This window comes from Dermacentor albipictus, chromosome 4 (genome assembly GCF_038994185.2).
Source record: "Dermacentor albipictus isolate Rhodes 1998 colony chromosome 4, USDA_Dalb.pri_finalv2, whole genome shotgun sequence".
Taxonomy (NCBI): Eukaryota; Metazoa; Arthropoda; class Arachnida; order Ixodida; family Ixodidae; genus Dermacentor; species Dermacentor albipictus.
The window spans coordinates 19,637,662-19,658,554 of NC_091824.1; the positions used below are offsets into that span (position 1 = coordinate 19,637,662).

General features: G+C 46.2%; 1 protein-coding gene across 3 annotated transcripts in view; it reads left to right on the forward strand.

Annotated features, from left to right (window-relative positions):
- The window catches only part of cnc (NFE2 like bZIP transcription factor cap-n-collar), a 181,657-nt gene extending 162,639 nt beyond the window's left edge, over positions 1-19,018 (forward strand). For all 3 annotated transcript variants that reach the window (XM_065448127.2, XM_065448125.2, XM_065448126.2), the window contains 4 exons: positions 604-723; positions 4,917-5,172; positions 15,661-15,929; positions 17,093-19,018. In XM_065448127.2, the coding sequence (XP_065304199.2) occupies positions 604-723; positions 4,917-5,172; positions 15,661-15,929; positions 17,093-17,410 (963 nt within the window). In that variant the 3' untranslated portion in view covers positions 17,411-19,018. The remainder of the gene's footprint in view (positions 1-603; positions 724-4,916; positions 5,173-15,660; positions 15,930-17,092) is intronic.
- Positions 19,019-20,893: the final 1,875 nt, after the last annotated feature.

Below are 20,893 nucleotides of genomic sequence, written 5' to 3' on the forward strand. Positions count from 1 at the left end.
ACACTGGTATATGGTCGTGTAGTGGGCTCTTGTCTTTAGCATCTTTTTTTTTTCCCCTGTTATCCATCATTTAGTGGAAGATTCTGAAAAGGATAGGTATCATCCAGTTGCAGCTCATTTGAAACAGTGGGTTTAGTCACCATTGAGGCACGTAATCTTCATTTATGAATTGATGAAATGTGTTTTAAGATATATAATAATAACCACAATAATAGTAACAATATTTTTTTTCATATCTTGCTCATATTTCTGACCATGAAGTTGAAAGAAATGTATTTTTTAACATAAAGAATCAGAGTCGAACGCCTTTATAACAAAGTGCCTGGGGCATCTGAAATCATTCGCTGTCTTCATTGTAAAGGTTGTGCACTGCACCGCTCACAGTAGAGCAGGGACCAAATGATTCCTTCATTATACAGGTTATTTTGTTGTAGAAGTGTTCGTTGCAGAGGGGCTCAACTGTATTTGGCACATAAAAGAAGAGGGAGAGTAGCCAGTGGTACTGGACTGCAAAAAGTACTTTATAGTATATAATTCCAAAAGGGAGAATGTGGTGCTGTTCTTGTGCTTGTCGGGTAACAGTTTATGGCTTCCTGTGTGCAGGAATGGCTGGACTCCTGCTCGGAATCGTCATCATCACATGCCGATGCGGAGAGCGATGCCAAGCGGCTGCTTGAGGTGGCCCAAAAGAAGTACAAACTGTTTGGGCGTCGACCAGGCCTGGTAAGCAATGCTGGTTGTTTTTGGATGTGAGCCAAGGGGTTGGAATATAGTTTAGAAAAGCACTAGACATGCATACCTGCAAACTTTACAAAGTTTTCGCAATGTTTGCGCATTAGAGCTCATTCTACGATATTACAAATATTGCATTAAGTTCTACAAAAAAAACAAAAAAAAAACAGTTCTGTACACGAAAATGCTTTAAAAGCTCTTGAAAGATGGGGTGGCACGAGATCGCAGCAAACTGCGTGCAAAAAAGAAAGTGTGATGGTAGCTGTGCCACACAAACCAGAGAGTACTTGCTTCATGCCAATTTTTTTAGAAATGTTTCTTAAGCAAGTGACGTGGGCAACCGGGAAGCCTCTGAAAAAGTCACTGTGATCAAAAAACATTGTTGTATTGCTTGCCAGTATCTCCTGCTGCAAGTTTGCTGCTGCTTGTGTGCTGCATCTAGATGTGCATGTTATCTCTCCCCCCTACACACATACACACAAACTCTCCACCGTCTCGTGTTTATGGGATGTTTATGAATATTTATGTTCATAGATGTAATCATCAGAAGCCGACAAACACTGACACCGAGAAGAACATAGGGGATATTACTTGTGCTTAATACATGAAATAAAGAAACGATAAATTAATGGAAATTAAAGTGGATGAAACTACTTGCCGTAGTTGGGGAATGATCCCACAACCTTTGCATCGTTCCCCACCTGTGGCAAGTAGTTTCTTCATCCACTTTCATTTCCATTAATTTATTGTTTCTTTATTTCATGTATTAAGCACAAGTAATTTCCCCTACGTTGTTCCTGGTGTCAGTGTTTGTTGGCTTCATATGATTATGACTAATAAAAATCGTGCCCCTTGGTTAACCCCCTTTCTTCTCGTTTATGTTCATAACATGGGCAGGTACGAGAGAGCAGTACTGATTTAGCTTATACAGGTGAAGTGTGTCTACTCATTTGTTGAGAAAAGTTGATAACTAGCACAGAGAAAAAAAAAATGCAGGCCAAACTTTGTTTTAACTTTGTGCTGCAACCACAGCCCCTGTGTGTCAGCACATCATGAGAAGCAAGGCACAAAGTATGTTACACATCTGCCGCCAAGGTCTCCGAGTGGTGGTGCTGGGTAACACTCCCAGGGTTCTACTAGGAAATACAGTCAAACCTCGATATATCGAACACGGATATATCGAATTATTGTGTATATCGAACACTTTCTATTTGCGTGGAAAATCGCATGCATTTTTAATTTTTTTATTTCGAACGGGGCCGGATGTAAAATGGATATATCGAACTCCGCCGTCCCAGACCAAGTGCGCTCTATTGAGAGGAGGCGAGCTTTCCCGCAACACTCTCGAAGATAGCGGCGGCGTGATGGGCGTTTCAGACTGCTGCGTACGACAGCTGCCCACATCTGTTGCGCCGAGGGCGCTATTTGAACATAGCGGCGCACGCACGCGGCGGCTTGGCGTGGCCGTGGCTTGGCCAGGTTGGCTAGTTTGACAACATCAACAACACGTGCGTCTCGGTGCTGCCGTTTGAGCTACGCCAGTCATTGTGTGTGTGGCGTAGGCCTGTCGTGGTTGGTGTGATGGCTGCAAACGCGAAGAAGCGTACGACCCTGACATTTGCTGCGAAATTGGAAGTGATACAGCGTGTTGAAAATGGAGAAAAGAAAGCAAGCGTCGCCGAAGCTTTCAACATCCCAAGGAGTACTTTGAGCACTCTGCTGAGAAATAAGAGTGACATAAAGGCTAAGGCGGAACAGAACCAGCACTCAGGCGCGCGGCGGGTGCGCAAAGCTGCCTTTGAAGACGTCGAGAAGGCACTGTACAAATGGTTTATTGGTCCCGATATTCCATTATCGGGACCAATGCTACAGCAGAAGGCCAAGAACTTTGCGTTCATTCTCGGCGCTGAGAAGTTCACTGCGTTCGGCATGCGGGTTTGTGACCCGCATTGAAGAAGCTTCCGAGAAAGCAACTGAAGATTTGACGTTGCATGGCACAGAGGAAGAATGCCAGCTTGAAGAAACTTGGAGCCAGTTCGAGCGCTTTGTCGGTGCTGAGCCACACAGCATGTGCATAGAGGACTTCGTTGGCGGTGACGACAGCACCGGAACAGTGGCGGAGTTAACAGACGTGGAGATCGCTGCAGAAGTGACTGCTGAGCGGCCAAACAAAGACGCTGCCGAGGCTGATCCAGCAAGCGCTGATGTTGCCCCACTCCCAACTGCAACTGAGGCTGTAGCTGCTTTGGCCGTTGTACGTCGCTACTGCGGCGCAATAGAAGGGACTGGACTGTCTCTTGTGGACCGTTTGGACTATGTTGAGGACGCTGTGGTCAAACACACGGTTACCAATATGAAGCAGGCTACGCTGCTTCAGTACTTTCAGCGAATTAAATAAATACTTTGTTTGAAGCTTCATGTGAGTATCTATTGCGCCACAATTGGTTCATTGATTGATTTGTGCTAGTTTTTGACGCGTTTTCTACGTGATTTTATAAATCGAATTCTGGCTATACAGTAAAAGCTCGTTAATTCGAACCGCAAGGGGAAGCCGCTTCAGTTCGAATTAACGAAAGTTCGAACTAACGAAAGTGAAGGAGAGCAACAGTACACTGCGATTTGGAAGCAGTAGGGCATGTCAGAAATTTGGCATGTCAAAAAGTGATGGCGTGTGCCGCGGGCACACGCCATCTTCAAGTCGAAGCTCTGGGTCCGACTGTGCCACACCACCGATGTCCACCGAAACGAACGTTAGCCGAGGATTAACACTATCACAATGATTCGCGACGGCCGACACCTCCTAAGCTGAAAACAGAGGTGCACAACCGATGAAGACTGCCGAGACAAAGACGCTGAACATGTGAAGGTGGCGAAGGCCCTGATTCGTTGGTTCTTGATTGCACTTGATTCGCTGTGTTTTGGCGCTTTCCGTGCCATCTCCGCACAACATTAGCAGCTGTACAAGATTTGCAAAGCCTTCGAGATTCGCAACGGGCAAGAATTCTTGGAGGTTACGTAGAACGGAGAGGCGGCAGCCGCCACTGCCTTCTGGCTGACCCCGCGTCGGTTAGATTTTTTTCCGATTTTGCCTTCTCTCGCCGTTCTCTCCGTTTCGGAGGCAATACAGCCTTGTGTGTAGGCAGTAGGCGCTTTTCTCTGGCCGTGTGCCAGGTGAGCGTAGTTCGAATTATCCGTGAGGGAACCTTCTGGCGTTCGAATTAACGGACTTTTTTATACATAGACTTCTGTGGAGCTTGGCCGGACCAAATCGTACAGTTCGAATTATCCATAAATTCGAATTATTGAAGTTCGAATTAACGAGCTTTCACTGTATCGAACTATTTTGCGATCACCGCGCTGTTCGATATATCGAGGTTCGACTGTATAAATACCCAAGAAAGTGGATGGGGAAACGGTGCTGCGGTAGCTCAATTGGTAGAGCATCGTACGCGAAATGCGAAGATTGTGGGATTGTTCCCCACCTGCGGCAAGTGGTTTTTTCATCCACTTTCATTTCCATTAATTTATCAGTTCTTTAGTTTTATTTATTAAGCACAAGTAATTTCCCCTATGTTGTCCTTGGTGTCAGTGCTTGTTGGCTTCTTATGATAGCACAACATCACGGGTTTCGAAGCATATTCTCTTATCTTGGCCGTTTCAGCACAGGAAAAGTACTTGACACTTGCATTAGTGTGGCATTTGGTTCCTTTAGAATGCAGTGTAATCATTATTTTATCAATAAACAATTAGCTAGTCTTGAGCGAGTGCTGTCAAAATCATCACATCACGAGGAGCTAGTGAAGGAACTGCAAGGCAACATTGTTACCCATCTTTTGGTCTTGCATCTCTATTGCTTGGAACGCCTCCTCTCATAATAAGAGTGGCAGTTTAAGGTGACTGAGAGCATAGTCATTGCACCTAAAGGCACGGGGGGAGGTCGACCATGGTGTGTCTTCGCACTCCGTCATAGTGAAAAAACATGAATAGAAAAACAGGACAATAAAGACCAGGCAGGACGGTCTTGTCCTGTTTCTCTTGTGCTGTTTTTTCACCATGAAGCAGTACCAGCGAGTTCAGGCTAAGACCCTTTTAAAGTACCTTTGCACCATGTGCAGCGTTAGCCTGAAAAGGCAAACTTGAGTGCCCTCAGATCACTGCTGACTTGGCTTGTTTCTCCACCCCAGGGAGACAATGACACAGTGCTGGGCGGCTACGGGGCCCCCTGCTTGCAGCAGCCACCACCGCCGTTTCCAACTCCCTTGGCTCGTCTGCCTGGCGGCGCCACTGTGGCAGTCGTTCCACCCAATGCTCCAACGCCCAGCAGCCTGTTCCCTTCTGCACCTGAAGTGCCCACCGTTCCAAGGCTGGTGATCCGTCCCGTTGGCTCTCTTGTACGCCACAACCATTCGTACTCTGCGGCTGAAGCAGCTGCCGCATCAGGTATGTGTTCGGTGTGCATCTCAACCATTAAAGGCTAAGGAAAAGTTCACCACTAGGTCCGCTCGTTGGGCAAGGTTGTTCCATAGCATTCGGTGGGAGTTGCAACATGCAAGCTGTAGCTGGAACGCTCTCCATGATGACGCATGCCTTGATGCTAAGCCCGGGAAGTCATGCTACAGGATAGACCAAAGATAGACCGCATCCAAAGTAAAGCAGACAGAGAAAGCACAGGGGTTGATGTGCATTGTTGCAGGAGTGCATTTGTGTGGGCCAAGTAGTCAATGCAGAGCTGGACCATGAGAAGGAAACTTGTTATACAGTTGAACCTGTCTATATCGAACTTGCAAAAAAATGCCTACCAGTTCGATATAGGGCATAATTCAATATAAGCCTGCTAAAGAATTGGACGTCATAAAAGCACATACCATCCATAAAATGACTTTATTGATGAAACTAACATAGTTTCGCATTAAATAGTCCTGTATTTTCTTTTGCTTGGGCAGTTTCGCTGGATGCAATGCACGCGCTTCTCCACATTGTCTAAAGAGTCGGAGCAGCTGAGACCGCAACCTACCACATTCTAGCAGAAGCACCGGACTAGTGCAAGTGGATGGCCCCAGAGGATATGGGCCAATGACCATCATTGCTTTCTTCATTGTGTCTGTCCACTTTCACTTGTACTCGGTATGATGTCGGCAATTTAGTCTTCGTTTTCGGGATCTCTTGTGGTCGTGATGCCATCATCTGCTCATCGACCATTGACTCTTGAACGGCTTCCAGAAATTCTGACAGCTCACTCCAAGCTTCGGCAACACCGGCAACAGCTTCATCGCACTCGTCAGAATTTACAGTCATCACTAGGCATGCGGAAGCCGGCACATCTGAAGCAATTTCAGCTGAACCACTTGTGCACAGTCGTGCGTACGCGTCGGGCACCACGGGCACCGGGTCACGAGTGTGTTCGTTTTAGCCCAAATCTCCCCCTTATTCTTCAAGATCGTGTTGAGAGTGCTCCTCGGAATCTTGCACGCTGCGGGGTCATCGGGCTTCTCACCGCGTTCGACCCGATTTATGATTTCAAGCTTCACGGCGAAAAGCAAATTCTGCCACTTCATCACGGCAACACTGTGGGAGAAGGCCCAGAAGGCGCAACCACAATGAACCAGAAAAGTAGCGAGACAACTCGTACTTGCACCATCTTGCACGACGAGGGCACAAGAGCCTCTGATTGGTTGTCTGAGCAAGCGGCCAGGATCAATTTTTCAGGGAGATGTCGACGGCTCACCTGACACAGCGCGGTCACGGCAGGGATAGCGGTTGAATGCAGCCGCGCCGCCGGGTTTCCCCGCCACAACAAGGGAAAGCCAACTTTCGGGGCCACTTTGGCACCCTCTTGTCGTTCAGTGTATTGGGAGTCGCTGCTATTTTTGTTCGATGTAAGCTTAATTTTTTATATATATACTCATTGTAACTATACCGTGTTCAGAAATTGTTCCGTATACAGACTAATTCGATGTAAATGGGTTCTATATAGTTGGGTTCGACTGTATGTAATAATTTAATAATACAGGCCCAGTAGCCCCAACAGACTGGCATGCTAATCTTGGCCACCAGGGGCATGCTAACTGAGATATGTGACCTCCGAGATGCGAGTTATTATGGGTATGCCAGTGCAAAACACAACAAGGACGAGCAAGTAAATAGGATGAGTGGTGTTAAGAAAGGGGGACAGTTATGTTTCGGTCAGCTTTCTGTAGCGCTTTGTGATCAAGAAACAGAGTTCTTTCGATGTATATGCCAGGGAATATAGGAAAGCCGCAACCTGTTTATTCATGCTCGCTGAAGAAAACAAAAAATATATATATATATACTATATCATAAAGTGAAAAGGAGGGAAAAACGAAAACAAGCAACGCAACAGGAATATTTGGCATTTGGGTAGCACTCAGATGTGCCATTTCACATTAGTTATATGCAAAGGGTAGATTTACGGGGTGACATATGGATGAGTATAAGCTTTGGCTAGCTATTGATCATATACTTCCCTACTTTCGTCTTTTTTTCTGCTCTTCATGCATGCATGGACATTCTAAGCTCAGCTGCATTGTGTGTAGCTTAGCCCAATTGTGATTTAGTACCCATCCTGTTTAATTCCTAGTCCTTGTCGTATTTTGCGCAGCCGTAGTCATAATGAATCCTTACCAACTAGCCCATTGTCTGTTTTACTGTCACAGATGAACTGCAAGATTTTACACCCACCTCCTGAACCTTGAGCATAGGCGAGGCATTATTCCTTGGGATGAGCAATATAATAAAACCCTGTAAATTCAGATTTCACAGGACCAAAAAAAATGTCCAAATTAACCAAATGTTTCATTATCAAGGGTATCGAGAGAACAATAAACAAATGTTTACTACATGAGGGCACGCTATTGCTTATGCATTGCAGAGTCAAAAGAAAAGTTGGAGGACGCTTAAGCTTCGCGTTTGAGAGTGGAACGTGGTAGCATTCAAAGATCCCCGACTGCTTCTCAGGCTTTCTGGCAGCTGCAGCTTATGTAACTGTAATGTTTATTGGGAAATGCTGGCAACAAACGCTGTGCATGAAGGCGAGCTTTCTGGTAGAAACGCTGCCTCTTGCGTGGGCCACGATGCGGCGGAGGTGAGTGCTATCTGGAGGTGTTGCAAGGAACCGCGCGTGCCTCCGTGGCCTCTGAGATTTGTGCACGCTGTCGCGTGGCCGGTCTGTGAATGGTAGAAATGCTGGAAAAAGGGTTGAGTTTCTGCATAACAGAATTATGCTTTCTCGTATATTCAAATTATGGTCTGATGTCTACAGGCATGTCTTTAGGTTGCGTGTAAGTCAAACTTTACGGTTTTTCTGACGTATTTTACTTTGAGAAGTTCAATTAGTTCAGTAACTTCCTTGCGCTACCCGGAGGGTCTGTGTGGTTAGGTTTGTACGGTTAGGAATTATTTTTGCTGAAACAACGGTCAAAGCTAGGCAAGCTAAGCTGACACCAGATTTTCTGCAACACGGGGCCCTTAACGCTGTCGGATTAAAACTCCTGTTTGCCCCAACTGATGTGGATGAAATCACGATCGGAGCGATTACGGATGGTGACTACGCAGTTCTGAAAGTCGCATGGCCAACGTGTGAACCGAGTGAAAAATACACGAAAATTCTGCAGCAGTTTTTCCTAACGAGCATAAGCACAGCGGTTGCGCTTACTGTTCAGCACAAATGAATACTAAGCATTTAGGCATTGTCATTTTCTGCTGATGACTGGCTATGCAAACTCCTCCACTTTGTTTGGATAAGACCCTAAAGTCGCTTTTGCTCGTTTGCATCACACTTTTGTGGCACACTGCACCCGCTGTGCTTCGAGGGTTATTCCACTTAACCGGTGTGCAGCCAAATATATCCGAATTAAGGAGAATTTGATGCTATTATGTATATGGGCCTGGCAGGACTAGAGGACGAGTTTTCCAAATTAATTAGTTTTTACTGTACAACCAATTGATGTAAAACCACTCTCATCAATTGATAGTGAGAAAGAAATCTCCATATGATCAAAAATGAGTTTTAGCACATATGGCAGGCACTTGCAAGTTGTGAATGGCAACTTGCCATTGTCCTTGAAAAGGTATATGAAAAATATGTTCTGCCAGGACAAGTGTATGAGGCTGAGGAGATAGCAAGCTAACTTGAGGAGCCAAGGGGAGTGCAGTGAACAATGGAAGGGAAACTGTTAACGCCCAAGCGAGGCCAGGTGAGGGGGGTCTGGAACTTACCGCACCTACCTGTTCATGTAGTTGCACTCGTGCCATTTCTGAAGAAACAAGCCCACGAGCATCCGCACTCTACCAGCTTCGCCTTTTGTTTTCCTGGTTTACTTGTTTTTACTTTGCGCCAGCGCCATGACGGTTGCTCTTGATCACGATCGCTGTCTATTACGATCGCTATCTCTAGGTTCGTGGATCTTGCGATCATGGTGATTGGTGTGCTGTGCAGTGCAAATGCTGCAATCAAAAGGAGGAAACTGAGGGCGAGCGGCAAGGGAAGACTCGTGTGGTGAGACGGAGAGGCCAGGGGAGGAGGGATGTTGCTACCTTTAGTTTATCAGGGAGCTTAGGTAAGATGGGGAGTGCTTTACAAGCACTCCCCATCTCAGCACTCCCCAAGAACAAGCTTAACTGAAGCATATCTGAAACATTTAAGTGTAGGAATAGTTAAAAAGTGACTGGGGGTGTCCCCTTGAAGCATCTCGTCTGACATAGCACACAATAGAGAGGTTTAGCTTGTCCGGTATTTTGGTAAACTTAGGCGGATGGGACGATTGGGGCATTGGGGCAGAAGTGTAAACGGTAGCAGCCTGCATGGTGCAGCCACCTGGTGGCGCAGAGATCAAGCAGACAAAAACAGCTAATATTGCAGTAACCAAGTGTATTTTACTTTGCTGCGGGTGTAAATTTTTGGCAGTGACACGATTACGCAAGTGCCGGAAATATACACCATAGCGAAATAGAATAGACTTGGTTAAGGCAATATTAGCCGTTTTTGTCTCTTTAAGCTCTGCGCCACCAGGTGTCTGCACCATGCCAGCCGCTCACGTTTATGCCTCCGCCCTAACTTAGCTTGCGTTTACCCGAATACTGGACAAGCTAAACCTCCCTAATAACTGTGTCAGTTTATGTGTAGTCGCCATCATACTGAACCAGAACATGCCTTAAATGGGTGAGGCTGCTCTTTGGAGCCGAGAAATTGCTCAAATATCTTTTCACATTCCTTTGCTCCAGATTTGACGAATGTAACAGCGCCAACACGTGCAAGCACAAAGAAACAAGGGACACGCTTGTGTCTCATCCCTCGTTATTTTGTGGTTGCGTGTGTTGGCGCTGTTACATTTGTCAAATCAAGTACAGTCGCCGACCGATTTTCCGGACTCCGAAAATTCGGACATGCCCGATTATTCGGTCAGCTTCGCGGCACCGCCATTCTCCCCATAGACCATAATGTATAACAACTGCCGAAAATTCGGACACCTTGCAACCTCTCGTCTGATTTTTCGGACACTCCTTGAGCCAACTCGGTCGAGAGCACCATGCACCGACTCTGACCGGTGCATGGTTCGACTTGCTGAACGCCATTTTTGTTTTGAATGGAGCTTCCTTGCTGCCTCACGAAGTGGCGCTAGTGGAAATCCCCGTTCATCATCATCGTTTCTGCCTCGTTAGATAGAGCAGAGTGGCTCTGCAGCAGTTCCGGTTTCAGCTTAGTAAGCCATGCCAAGACAATCCAGCAGCTGATTTGTTTCTTCGCGCAAGACGCTGCGAGCAGGCCGCGTTTATCGTTTGTGCGACTGGTGTCAGCACGGTGGTGTTTGCTTTGTGTGCTGTGTCGAGGTTTCGGTGATCCAACACGGCATACGTAAACATCGCGTCAAGGGTCTAATGGCGCCGACAGTGCCTGCGCAGACTGCGCTGGGGAATGCTGGCAAGCGGGTGCCGGGAGGCCTAAGATTTTTCGCCTTCCGATGTGCTCCCTACTGACGCGAAAAATGTTCTGCCGAGACCTGCTCAGTGGTTGCATTGCGATTCCGGACACCGTCTCATTTGACAGTTTCATAGGTGCTGACACTGCTGTATTGACATGCGCAGAACTCAACGACGGCAAGATCATTCATCAGGTTTCTGCTGAACCGTCGGACGATGACTCTGAGTCGGAAGATGACGCACCATGTGCTACGCTGCCGTCGCATGCGGAGCGTGTACAAGCAGTGACTGTGCTTTCAGCCCCTAATAGTGACCGTACGACCCTATCCGAGATTAAGGCTTATCTAATTGCGCGTAAATGAAACAGCGTGCAACGGCGCATTCACGATTTCTTCCAAGCCTACTGCCGAGCCCGAATAAGTGCGTGGAAATAAAGGATTTCATTTTTTTTTTCTTAATCTGCTTTTTCGGACACCTGTTTATTCGGACATTTTCGCCGGCCCCATGAGGTCCGAATAAACGGTCGGCGACTGTATACACCAACTCGCCCAGAAAGAAGTTTTAACGAAGTACCTTTGCTCCAGGTTAGCGACGTGCACTTACTTTTGCTTGATTGGACCCCTGTGTCATCCTTGATTTACTTTAGCCTTTGCTGTAATCACCATGAATATGCCACTAATTGTTTTTTCCTCGTTTTCTCGAAAGAGCATTTCTGATAGTGTGACAATTTTGGTGTGATGATATCTCTAGTTCTACTTTTTATATCTTAAGAATTAATTTTTGTTAGAATGGTAGACACTTAGGTAGAAAGGTAGGCACGAAATGCTGTATGCATATAATACTATTACAATATTATCGAGCGATGCTCAAGAGACGAGCCGCCGCGAGAACGACGACGAAGTTGGTCAGTGCCCTTGGCACGAGCGAGTGTCAGCCTAGCTGCCTGGCTCCAGTGTAAATAGCGTGTAAATAGCATCTTTCGTCTGTGTCTTTCCTCACGTAACATTTCTCGTGGAGGTGCTGGGTAATAATAATAATAAATATTATTACATGAATCTTCAAGGAGTTCTTGTTGTGGCTCTTACTACGGATTGTTACTTTAAAAAGTTTGACATGTTGTGCCTTTCAGCTTAGAGCATTTGTTCTTGTAGCACTGTAAAATCTGGTCGTTCAACATCATTTTTGTTTGTCAATCTTTATGACACCATGTATAGTTTACTAATTAGCTCACCTGCAAGCAAGTTATGCAAAAAGCAGAATTTCTTTTTATTTCTGGAAAGTTATTTACCTGGCAAGAAAACTCAATGTGTACCTTAAATTAGCACATTGAAATACATGAACTCTGCAGGTTTTATCAAATTCTACCCAGAAAAAGAAATACAGTGCAATCTCGATAAACGGAAATTGCTCTAACGGAACTGTCACTTAAACGGAACACCATCCTCATGGTAGGTTGGTTATTTATTCATGCAATTCTCTGTACAATCTCTCTCAGTAAATAAAACTCCTAATAAACGGAACCAATTTCCCTGGCCCTTTGAAAGTTCCATTTAAAGGAAGTCCACTGTAATAATAATTGTAGCGCTAAGTCGCACAATTTTGCTCCTTTGTCAGAGGGTGCTGGAAATTTCAAATTCGGTTGCCTTGAATGTGCTAAATCAGTGTTTGCTCCTTAAAGCCTCTACTTTTCTTAACTCTTTCGGGACCGGGGAAAAAACAGGCAATTCTGATGGGTGTCAAAAATTATTTTTTATTACGAATAGTCATTACGCTATATTGCTGCAATGTTTATCAAAATGTAGCTAATTAGATGGTCTTTCATGCATAAAGAAAGGTTAGACTTAAAAGTGATATATAATATTTTTTTAAAAATCTCAAATTCAAGATTTGCTGAAAGAACAACATAAAAAAGTTGGAAAAGTCATGGATATACAAGTGGAAAAACATAATAAAAAAAATTCAAGATATACAAAATGTGCTACAATGCCTCCTTTCTTGCTTGTGAAAATTTGGCACGCGTATCTACAACTGTCTTTTTTTTGTGTGAAATCTAGCTTGCACCAGTGGTCAGCCACTCAGGTCCCACGGTTCTTGTGCCACTCGACGAAGCAGTTCCGGGCAGTCGTAAAACACAAGTGAACTTGGCATGTGCTGCAAAAGACATTAGTTTTGAGCTCGGTTTTCTTCTGCTCATAGCACAGCTTGCAGTTTCTGCGTTTTGCCACTTTTTCCGGCTTGTGGAGTGCATGTTTTGCGACGGGTGGTGGAGGCGTGTGTGCTTGCTTGGCACCGTCAAGATTCAGAAGCTGCCGAATGAGCTCTTCTCTAAAAGCTAGGTGGTCAAACCCGGCAGTGCGTGCCAGCTCAGGAATCTCTGGGTGCAATGTGCGGTGAGCTTGGAAGAGTACAAAACTGTTCACACATGCAATATCGATGCAGTGGAAGAACAGAGTCTTCCACCACTGTACGCTTCTCATGAGAACATTATAATATCCAATCATTTGATCCGATTTATCTACGCCTAGCATGCCAGCATTATAATCATGGATCAGCAGAGGCTTTGTTATAGATATCTGAGTCCAGGAATTTTGCCTTCTTTCCCTTCTTTTTGCGGTGACCGTGTCATTTGCAGTATGAACCGTGCTCATCATGTTGACAACACGCCGGTCTTTCCACTGAAGGTACAGGATGTTCTGATCGCGCAACCATCGAATGTCGCCACGTCGAGCTTTTTTTTCCCACCGTGCATCCTTCAGTTCGGCAGGAAATCCTCGGCGATCCTTGCGTGTGGTTCCGCAAGCCAATGTTTTTCGGCTGAGAAGATGACTGAACAGGCTAGTAGAAGTGTAAAAATTGTCCATAAAGATCCTGTAGCCCTGATCAAAATACCTGTGACACAGCTGGCAAACTACGTCGAAAGCTAAGCCATGGGGCCCTGGCTGCTCACGCTTACTGGTATACACACTAAACTGCACAGTATATCCGGTGCCAGGGTCAGCTAGGACCCACAGCTTGTAGCCCCATTTTGTTACTTTATCTTTGATATACTGTCGGATGCCTGACCGCCCTTTCGATTTCACCATGCGCTCATCCACGGAAAGATCGCGATGTGGCTGGAAAAGATTCGCTGACACTTCGTTCATGTGTTGCAGGAGCCACCACATGTATCGGAGCTTTCCTCTTGAACTTTGAGTGACATCGTCCAAGTCTGCAACTTGCAACATTGCGAGTAGAGCTATGAACCGGCGTCGCCGCATGATCCGTGGTGGGAGCAGACCGCTGTACAGATCTCCTACGTTCCAATACAGCTTCAGCCGAGGAACCTTCACAACGCCCATGTAAATTACGAGTCCGATAAACTTTAGCATTTCACTTGGGGTGACTTCTTCCCAAGATCCATCGGAACAAGCATGCGTTGGTTTTTCCAAAATGTGAGTCCAAGCATACTTGTCCGTGTTGTCACAAATTGTTTCGATCACATTCATCGAGAAAAACAGAAGAAAGAAGTCCAGAGCAGTCAAGAATTTCTTTGATCCGCTTCTGAGCGCCACGCCCACTTCTGCGTCCAAGTACACGCCAGGTTCCCGTCGCGGCGAAAACTCAATTCGCTTCTGCGCTGGCGGCAGCAGATCATTGCCGTAGCTTGCTGAGACCCTATCAAGTAAAGATAAAATAATGAGAACATATAGCGAGCCCGTTCACCTACTCCAGAAAGAAATGAATGTGGAACTATGCTCACCTTCGGCTACTAGATGAAGTCCGTGGCTCATCATCATCCGAATCGGAGTCCGAAATAAAATCGGAGCTGCCGAAGTCGTCTTCAGACTCTTCGCTGCTCGGTTCATCAAAAAAATCCGTTGCCGAAGCAGCGGAATCGCGCGATTGACGGCGTTCTTTTCGAGCGACCGGACGCGAGCACGACGCCATTTTCCACTGCGTCCGCCGCCGCCGCAATCGAGAAAATTCTCTCTCGCGTATCGCCACCTGCTGGAAATGAAAGAAACTATGCCGAAACCGAGAGTCTAGTTCCTGACGACCTCCTAGATGGAGCTACATGTCCAAGCGCGCGGAAATTTGAACGGGGCAGTGCGCGCAAAACCGTCGATCATATAGGATCGATGGCCTATGGGCCGGTCCCGAAAGTGTTAAATTACTACAAGTATGTCTTCATTGTTTGGGTTAAGTTTGGCGGAGACTGTACTTGATGCATTTCAGCACAAGAGAATGAATTTTCGGACCCTTGTGTTTTATCCTCCTCTTGAGCAAGAATTTTTCAGCAGAATAGCAATGGTGTAACAGTTGGAGGCACTGAGCAGTATTAGATCCCAACAACTTCATTATTCAGGCAGAATAACACTGTATAGGTGGCATGTTACCGAAATGTTCTTAGGACTGAAAGTTGCCTCACACTGAGTTCTGAAACTGTAATGCCCATGGAGGATTTTAAGCACCTTTGTTCAACCTAAATGTTCATTGAAATGACATTTATTAAAGTGAAGTTTTACTGCACAAACATCAGGTGCACATTGGTGAAGGTATTGGATCGGGTTCCTTGTATGGTGGTTTGTTTCATGCATTACAATAAAACTGCATAAAGGAACCTAATGTGTAACAAGCCTACAGAATACAAAACAATGATAGAGAATGCATGCAAAATACAAAAATAATATATAACAGAAAATACACTTCTATACATCACCAAGGAAAAAGAAGATACAAAAAAGCAGCAAGAAATCCTAAAGCACACAGTGTAAGAAAAACCAATTGTAAATGACAATATAGTAAGTTACCAAACTATTTCAGACAACGACATATTTTTTTGTCTTCGTTGGGAGAGAGTTCCTAATGGAAATCTAACTGTTCAAATATAATATGCCATGTGGGTATTGAGAGGTGGAAATGGAAAGCCGCCTTGGTGACGGGATGCAGTCACCTTGCAGCTCATTCTTGTTGTGTGCCTAAATGTGCTCTGTGTGCAAAAACTCCATACAGAAAATTGCGATACATCGGAGGACGACGACGATGACGAAGAGACGGCTTCGGGCAACGGGGCCTTTGGCTTGGCGTACGAGACGGAAGAGCAGCGACATGCGCGGGCGTCGCGGGATGAGAAGCGGGCGCGAGCGCTCAACCTGCCCCTGTCCAACGCCGAGATTGTGGACCTGCCAATTGACGAGTTCAACGAGCGGCTCGCCAAGTACGAGCTGACAGAGGCACAACTGGCGCTGATCAGGGACATTCGTCGGCGCGGCAAGAACAAGGTATGCTACTGCCGCCACACTCTACGTGTCACTGGCTTTTCTGAACTGCACCTGGGGAACTTCTCTGTTTGCCCCATGTAGCAGTACCAGAAAGATCTTTGTAAAAAGTAAACGCTTAATCATGTGCTTTCTCAAAGTCACGTTGTGTGAACAGACAGGCAAGGAATATGGGGGCACCTGGAAGTTTGTTGCTGTCACATTGTAGGGATGGCGAAGTACCAAAGCACTGCCAAAACTCGTTATTCCCACTGTAATGACAATGACGTGCTGTTGATAATAAATAAATTAATTAATTTATTTATAGGTTGGGATTTTCTTTATCCCACATGTTCCCCGCCCAATTGTGACAACGCTTATTGGGTGAACTTGTGCCCAGGCAGGCAGGCAACACTCAAATCGCAATAGCGATGAGCACAATCATTCTTCAGATCTGATGTTGTGGTTCAAACCCATCCGCTATTGGTACATCATTGCTTCCATTGTAATCGCTGCTGTTCAAGTGCATTTGAGAATGTACAACACTATTCGTATTGCATGTACCGTCTGATTACCTTTGCTATAGAATTGGCGACAACCTTCAAGATATTTCGGATACTGTAGATGCGCATTGCACCGTGCAATAACCTAATGACAGAGATAAACCTTAGAAAAGCGGTCATTGTCAAAAAAGTGAGTGACACTGTGCAATGAGCAAGAATGATGCGGTGAAACAAGAGGCTATATTTTTGTAACAACTCTGTGAAGCCAACAGGCGGTTTGATTCTCTCTGTGTTCTCAGTCACTGCATGGTGAGGGCTCTTCCTTTCTAGGCCTTGAGGGAGCATACAAAAGTTTATCGGCCAGTTACCTGCTCCTAAGGTCATGCACTGCGATGCTGCATTTTAATTGGTGTTCCACATTCACTGTCACAGCCACAACAGGCACTGGAAAGCACTCCCAGAGCTGGGTTATGAATACAGCAGAATCTTGATAAACGGAAATTGCTTAAACGGAAAACACCATCTTCATAGTTGGCTGGTTTTGTGTTCATGCAATTGTGTTTAGCTTTGTCTCTTAGTAAATAAAATTGCTGTTAAATTAAACCTACCTACCTGTGCAATCGTGGTGGCTTTCTTCTGCCAGGGCTGATCCCACCTGTGTTGCATTCTCTCATCTCCCACCAGGTGGCAGCGCAGAACTGCCGGAAGCGCAAGCTGGACCAGATTCTCTCTCTGCAACAGGACGTTGAGACACTGCACCTGGAGCGTCAAGAGCTGGAGCGACGGCACGAGGAGCTGCTTGCACAACGGCTCCTGGGACGTGACAAGTACAGCCGCCTTTGTCAGCTGCTGGCTGCCCACACCGCGAGGCCCCTGAGTCCCACTTTGCAGCAGTTTACCAACGTTGAAGCATCGTTTGCCACCTGCGATGGCGCACCACCTACAAACACTGGGGCACGGCTGAAAAAGAAGATACACACCAAGTGGGAGAGCGATGAGTGAGGCAGGCCCCCTCCCCCTTTTGGTACAGTGGCTAGAAAAGGGCCAGTGGCCTTCGGAATCGCATATCCATGTGATACATATTCATGAGGTGGAAGGCTGGAAGCCACTGCTTTGTGCCCCAAAGGGTGTGAATTCCTTGTGCTACAAAATGAGAGACACCCCCCTTCCACCAAGGTTAAACCCTGAAGTAGGTAATTTTGCCGTGTAACAGTAATTGTCATTAGCCTTTTGTGTGTTACCTCTGTGTAAAGCTGTACGCCCGTTAGTCTTCTGTTCGGTATTGCCATGTGTGCTTCAGCATCGAGTGGCATTCCCGACAAGAAAGGTAGCGGCTGTGCAGTGGTAAAAAGTGGCAATGCAGGAGAAGATTGCTGACAGTCATTGTTACGCTACATACTTGCACCCATTTCATTGCTGCAGTTCAATAGCAAGTCAGTTCGGAAGACTTCCAATGAACATCCGAGAGCTCTAGCCTGTGGCTTGTCACGTTACAGTTGCTGCAGTTGCTAATTGATGCTGGTGCTTTCAAATTCCAGCATATTCGTGTGGCCACCCAGTCATAGTTACCACCGCATCCTGCCCAGTGATGCTCCGGAAGTTTCAAGTGTTGATGCTTGCACTGGCATTGTGGACGCTTGCCTTAGCGCCTAGACAAATGCTTGTGGTGACCGGTCAGTGCAGCGATCGTTTGGTTGTAGGTGCAGTTTGTGAACGTGAGGAATAGCAGCAAAAATCTTCGTACACGTTTTGCAGGTTGGTCAACTTAATGGTGCTACGAGTAATGTGTCATCGAGTCTTCCTGTGAGAACCCCTCCTCACAAAGCACAGTCGTACCTCTGCAGTCACTGCCACGGCACCCTTTCTAGCCACTGTATTCCTTTCTCCATGCAAGAAGAAAGCAACACTTGTGATTTGATGACGCTCAACGACACGCTTCCTTCAAGTGCTGCGGAGGTGTGCTCAGTGGACAATTGGTGAACTGTGTGCGCCTGTGTGCATTGAACGTGCATAAGAGGACCAAGGGCAGTCACCACGTTTCATTCTGTCTTTCCTTCTATCGTTTTTTTATTTTTATTTTTTTTTCAAATCTCGCTTTGGTCTCAAGCTACTGCCAACTGTTGTAAATGCGTTTTTCCTTTCTGGGTTCTCTGTAAAGTGTTAGAGTGAAGGAAAAACCAAACTGTTTGGCTTTGTAGTTTTTTACGGCACTAGATTGTTGCATTGTAAATATAAATGTTTCTTAGCTTTGCTGTGAAATAATGAATTTGTGCCTTTTTGAGTACAGCAGACCAGCTAAGTCATGCAAAGAACAATAGCATCTTTCTTCTTTTTCTTTAATTATCACATTAGTAGCCCTCAAGGGAATGTTGAGTTTACTGGAGACGTACGCTGAAGTGCAAACTTGTGCAATAAACTACTCGTGCTACAAAAGTCTTGTAAGGTAATACCTTGCAGGATATTGCGTGCTGGTGTGGTTTAACAAAGTTTATATTTGCACAAGTCGAATGCATTATTTATTCCGTGTGATTCACATATTGTCCTTTGGTTACTACACTCATTCTGTGTCAGGAATGCAGTTTCATTTCTAATAAACTTCGTTGATGAGTATGACCTGTCTACATAGCTTGTTTCTGCCACCTCTGTGATGTAGGCGGTAAGCCAATGGCAAAAACGGTGTTTACACAAAGGTCTTATGGGAAACAATTTGGCAAGCTTTTCATTGCAGAGTCCCAAAACATATTTTTCTTGGGCAGCGCTTGATGGTATGATTTCTTGGCAACATTTAAAGTGTGTCCGCAGGTCATTCCCGCATGACATGTTCTTAATTTACTGCTCAAATTATATATGACCTGTTACTTGACAGATGGGTTTGTTTTTAATAAAATAGGCACCTAAATGGCATTGTTAAAACAAGGTGGATCAAAGTCGAGCATGGGTTTCGTGGAAAGGTCATTGCATTCCCGCGCAGTGGTACGGTAGTCTGCTGTCTCGACAAGCAGTGAACTGGAAGTGCAGCTGAAACAAATGGAATCATGATGGAATGTGTGGAAAAAGAATGAACTGAAGGCGGTGGGGGTGGTGAAAAACTTTCATTGCCCTTAAAAAAAAGCACATGGAGGTATGCATGAGCCGGTCCTTAAGGACCTGGCCCTTAAAAATACTAGGTGGGATCTCTAGTACGGGACCCCAGTGGCGTCGGCCACTGCCCGAGCGCGCTCGGCGTCGAGCGTATGGTCGAGGTCATAGCAGCCGAGCAGGGTCGCCTCCCAGTCCTCCCAAGTGGAATTGGGGGGAGGGGGTTACAGGAGGGGGTAATAAATGGGTTAAATGGGAAGGCCCACACCATGTGGTAAATTTCCATACACTTCTCCGCACAGTGCAAACAACTGCCCGTGAAGGAAGGATCAAAATGCTTTGGTGCTGCCAGGCACAGCAGAGTGTTTGTATAGAGACGGAGTAGAAGCCGCCACTCCTCTGTATTATGTGGTCCTCTACTTGGGCAAGGGTAAAGGCTATCGCCGGATTGATAATTATGGACAATGTCTTTAAAAGAATATGCAGGATTGAATTCTAGGTCCTGATCTAGGGGGTCGAGAAAGGAAGCCTGGAAAGAGAGCGCACCGACGTCGGCGTTGACTGCCTCATTCCCCTCGAGACCCATATGAGCAGCAGCCAATACTATGTTCTGGTGAGGGGGGTCCCCGGTGTAAGTGCAATTTTGAAGTAGTCATAGGCTAAGTATGGAGCCCAGCTTTGCTCGATGTTCCGACAGGCCCCTCGCATGTCGGAAATAATTGATTTAGAATCGGAAGTGGAATAGCAGCCAGTGCAATGCCAACCTCATCTGCATGAGTTGTGTCGCGGGTACGAAATATAAGCCCGTTAACTGTATTGGACTGGTGGATGACTGCGGCTGTGTAGCATCCCCCATGGTGGGGGCAGGAGGTGTCCACGTAATAAGTGCCAGGTTTTGACCCGTAACGGTGGCCCAGGGCTATCACCCTTGCAGGTGCCGACCATTGTTTCTTGCGTGTCATGTTGTTAGGAAGAGGGCATACATAGAGAGTGCATCTCCACTCGAAAGGGAGCCATACTCGCCCTTCCATAAGGGTGGTGTGTTGGATCTGTAGTCAAGCAAGGAGGTGGCGACCCGACATTAGAGAGACGTGTGTATTGGTTGCTTAAGTGAGCCTCACGGAGTTCCCAGGACGTGTTCACCATGCCCAGACCCAGGAGGTGCTGGTTGGAGGTGTTCACGGGGAGATCAAGGGCTCTTAATAATTTTGCGGAGGATGACTTCGAGTGCATCCTCGTCTTGTTTCCAAAGGTGGAGGTAAGGAGTGAAATATAAGATTCGACTGGTCATGAATGCATGCGCCAGCCGCAAGGCCTTTAGCCCACAACCCCCCGCGTTTATTGGAAACTCGGCAGACCATTCAGCCCACCTAGTCCCCACCTGAACCCAAAGGGTGTAAACTTTTC